General features: G+C 38.1%; 1 protein-coding gene across 1 annotated transcript in view; it reads left to right on the top strand.

Moving 5' to 3' along the window:
* Positions 1 to 1,332, top strand: part of LOC101854802 (uncharacterized protein YMR317W) — a gene marked incomplete at both ends in the record, with an annotated part of 5,240 nt that extends 3,908 nt beyond the window's left edge. Inside the window, 1 exon segment of the mRNA XM_013083463.1 lies at positions 1,194 to 1,332. Within this exon segment, the coding sequence (XP_012938917.1) occupies positions 1,194 to 1,332 (139 nt within the window).
* Positions 1,333 to 2,888: the final 1,556 nt, after the last annotated feature.

Below are 2,888 nucleotides of genomic sequence, written 5' to 3'. Positions count from 1 at the left end.
CTCTCTCTCTCTCTCTCTCTCTCTCTCTCTCTCTCTCTCTCTCTCTCTCTCCCTCTCTCTTATGTCAAATCCTCACCCTTAATTCCAAAGTTTCTTACACTTAGATCAATAACTTATACCTCAATGGTCTACTTTGCTTCCCTTTGGATTTATCACACATGGTATATTTAATTTTTAAGATTAGATCTAGTTCTCTTGAACATTGACTATTTTTCCTTTCTTTTAATCAATTCCCTTGTTTGTGTTCTAATAAACGAATACAACAGTACTTTCATTTTTTTTAGTTTTTGCGTTATGTGCACTCAAATAAAAACGAATTATTTTAATCATTTTCTTTCGTCTTTGCATGCATATTTGGTTACCTTCTTCTTTTTTATATTAACATTTATTTTGTTTTCATTTTGATTTTGACTTTGTGTCTCAAAACATTATTTTATGTTTGTCTCACAGTTTGCAGAAGCTTAATTTAAGTAATCTTTCAAAATGCACCTAGACAGTAAAATATTTTAATACTTTGATGATACCCAAGTTTCTGGAGTGAGAAAATAAAGTCTGGTTAGTTGAGGGGAGAGGAGGCGGAGTCAAATTGAGGTATCTTTCCCAGGGAAATATTTTAACGTGAAGAAAGTAAACAATAGTATAGTAGATGTATTGAATGTATACAACAACATCCACGTTGTGAAAATTAATTGTGACATCTATGTGATAAGGGCAAATAATAGCTTCCACATAGTATCCTCTTCACTGCTGAGTAGACGTATGTTCTGTCTCGTATTCTCCACTTACATTGTTTCATCTGGTTGACAAAAGAAGTTTTAGTTGGTATAATTACAGCTTGTCCTTTTGCTGTTTATAAATCAATTCTCTGCGTTTAAATATTCTTGAATTAACAGTTTATCTTGTAGGTACAGATGTTGATGGAAAATTTTCAGCATTGAAGAGGTTAAAAGTTAACAATGATATCGATCACGATGCAATATCATCAATGTTAGAAATGTAAGCAACAACTACACATTACGAAAGTCAACAATGATATCAATATAAGATTGTAAACAACAACCACACATTATGAAGGTTAACAATGATATCAATAATATTACGAATGTAAACAATGTTGAAGTAATGTATTTGGGTATCCATCTCCCCCCCCCCCCCCCACACACACACACACACACTCACACACACACACACAGCCACACGCACTCCATGGCCCTCGAGTCGTCCATGACGACATCAATCATCAGCCAATCACACACCTTGGTTTACGACGAGGAGGAGGGGCGAGGAGACCAGGGCAAGCTGGTGCAGACGGAGAAAATGGAGTCGGGAAAGGTAAGGTAGAGCTAGGGTGAGGTAGTGTTCAAGTTTAGGTAGAGTTTAGGTAAGGTAAGGTAGAGGTAGGGTGAAGAAGTGTTCAAGTTTAGGTAGAGTTTAGGTAAGGTAAGGTAGAGGTAGGGTGAGGTAGAGTTCAAGGTAAGGTAGAGTTGAAGGTAAGATGAAGGGAAAGGTAAGGTAGATTTAAGTTACGGTAGATTTTAAGGTAAGGTGGAGAGTAATGTAAAGTAGAGCTAAGGTAAGGTAGAGTTAAAGTAAGGTAGAGCTAAAGTAACGTAGAGTTAAAATAAGATAGAGTTCAAGGTAAGGGAAGAGTTAAATTAAGGTAGGGTTGAAGGTAAGGTAGAGTTGAAGTAAGGTAGAGTTCAAGGTAACGTCGCGTTAAAGTAAGATAAAGTTCAAGGTAACGTCGCGTTAAAATAAGGAAGAGTTCAGGGTAAGGTTGGGGTAAGGTAAGATAGAGTTCAGGGTAAGGTAGAGTTAAAGTAAGGTAGAGCTCAAGGTAACGTCGAGTGAAAGTAAGGTTGAGGTAAGGTAAGATAGAGTTGAAAGTAAGGTGAAGGGAATGGGAAAGTAGACAGTAAGGAGTTGAAGGGGTGGATGCCCTGTTGCAGTTTACTCTTGTTTTTACCTATTAAACACCTCTTGCCTAGTGGTTAGGTTACCGGACTGGTAACCGTGAGATTGCAGGTTCGGGGTTCGAGCCTCAGCTTGGCCCGACGTTGTTTCCTTGGGAAAGGCATTTCACACGAATTTCTGATGTGGCTCGGTCCTTTCGGAGATGGACGTTAAACTCGAAGGTCCGACTCATAAATTACCTAATAGTGTTGATAGAGGCGTTAAACCACTACCATTTCATCATTTTTCAAACCTATCCCGTCCTCATCTCTCTTCATTCCTTTTTTTGGTGGGGGGGGGGGGTTTCCTGCTCTCTCGATACACCTCTTATCTTCGGCCCTTAAAGTGACCTAATACTGTTACAAGTGCCGTGAAACTCTTGCTAAAACTAAAAAGAGTTTAAAGTTGGGAGCCAAAAGCCGGTAAAAGTAAATTCTGACCCTACCAGAGGTGCAGAGTAGGTCAAGTACGTTTAAATGGGGGACCTATGTTTATTTAATCCAAATGTGTATTGTTCGAACTAACTGTGTTCGAATTTCCGAAATTGAAATGTTTGTTTTATTATGATTTAAACGTTTTGCTTTATTTTGTGGTGCTTTTTTTATATCTTACCTCACCTCACCCTCACCTCACCCTCACCTCACTCACTTCTCCTCACCTCACCTCATCTCATCTCATCTCATCTCATTTCACCTCGTCTAAGTTTAAGGTAACTTTTATTTCATATGCCTTGATCCTCATCTCATCGCATATTACCTTATCTTATTTTATCTTTACCTTAATCTTTTCCATGATCTTTACCGTAATCTTTCCCTTAACCTTTACCTTAATCTTTACCTTAATCTTTACCTTAATCTTTACCTTAATCTTTACCTTAATCTTTACTTTAATCCGTGTCTTACCTCATCTCAATGTCTCACCTCACCTTCCCTCCT

This window comes from Aplysia californica, unplaced genomic scaffold (genome assembly GCF_000002075.1).
Source record: "Aplysia californica isolate F4 #8 unplaced genomic scaffold, AplCal3.0 scaffold00233, whole genome shotgun sequence".
NCBI classification, from domain to species: Eukaryota; Metazoa; Mollusca; class Gastropoda; order Aplysiida; family Aplysiidae; genus Aplysia; species Aplysia californica.
Note: the sequence above shows the minus strand (reverse complement) of the source record. Positions and strands in the feature narration are given on the sequence as shown.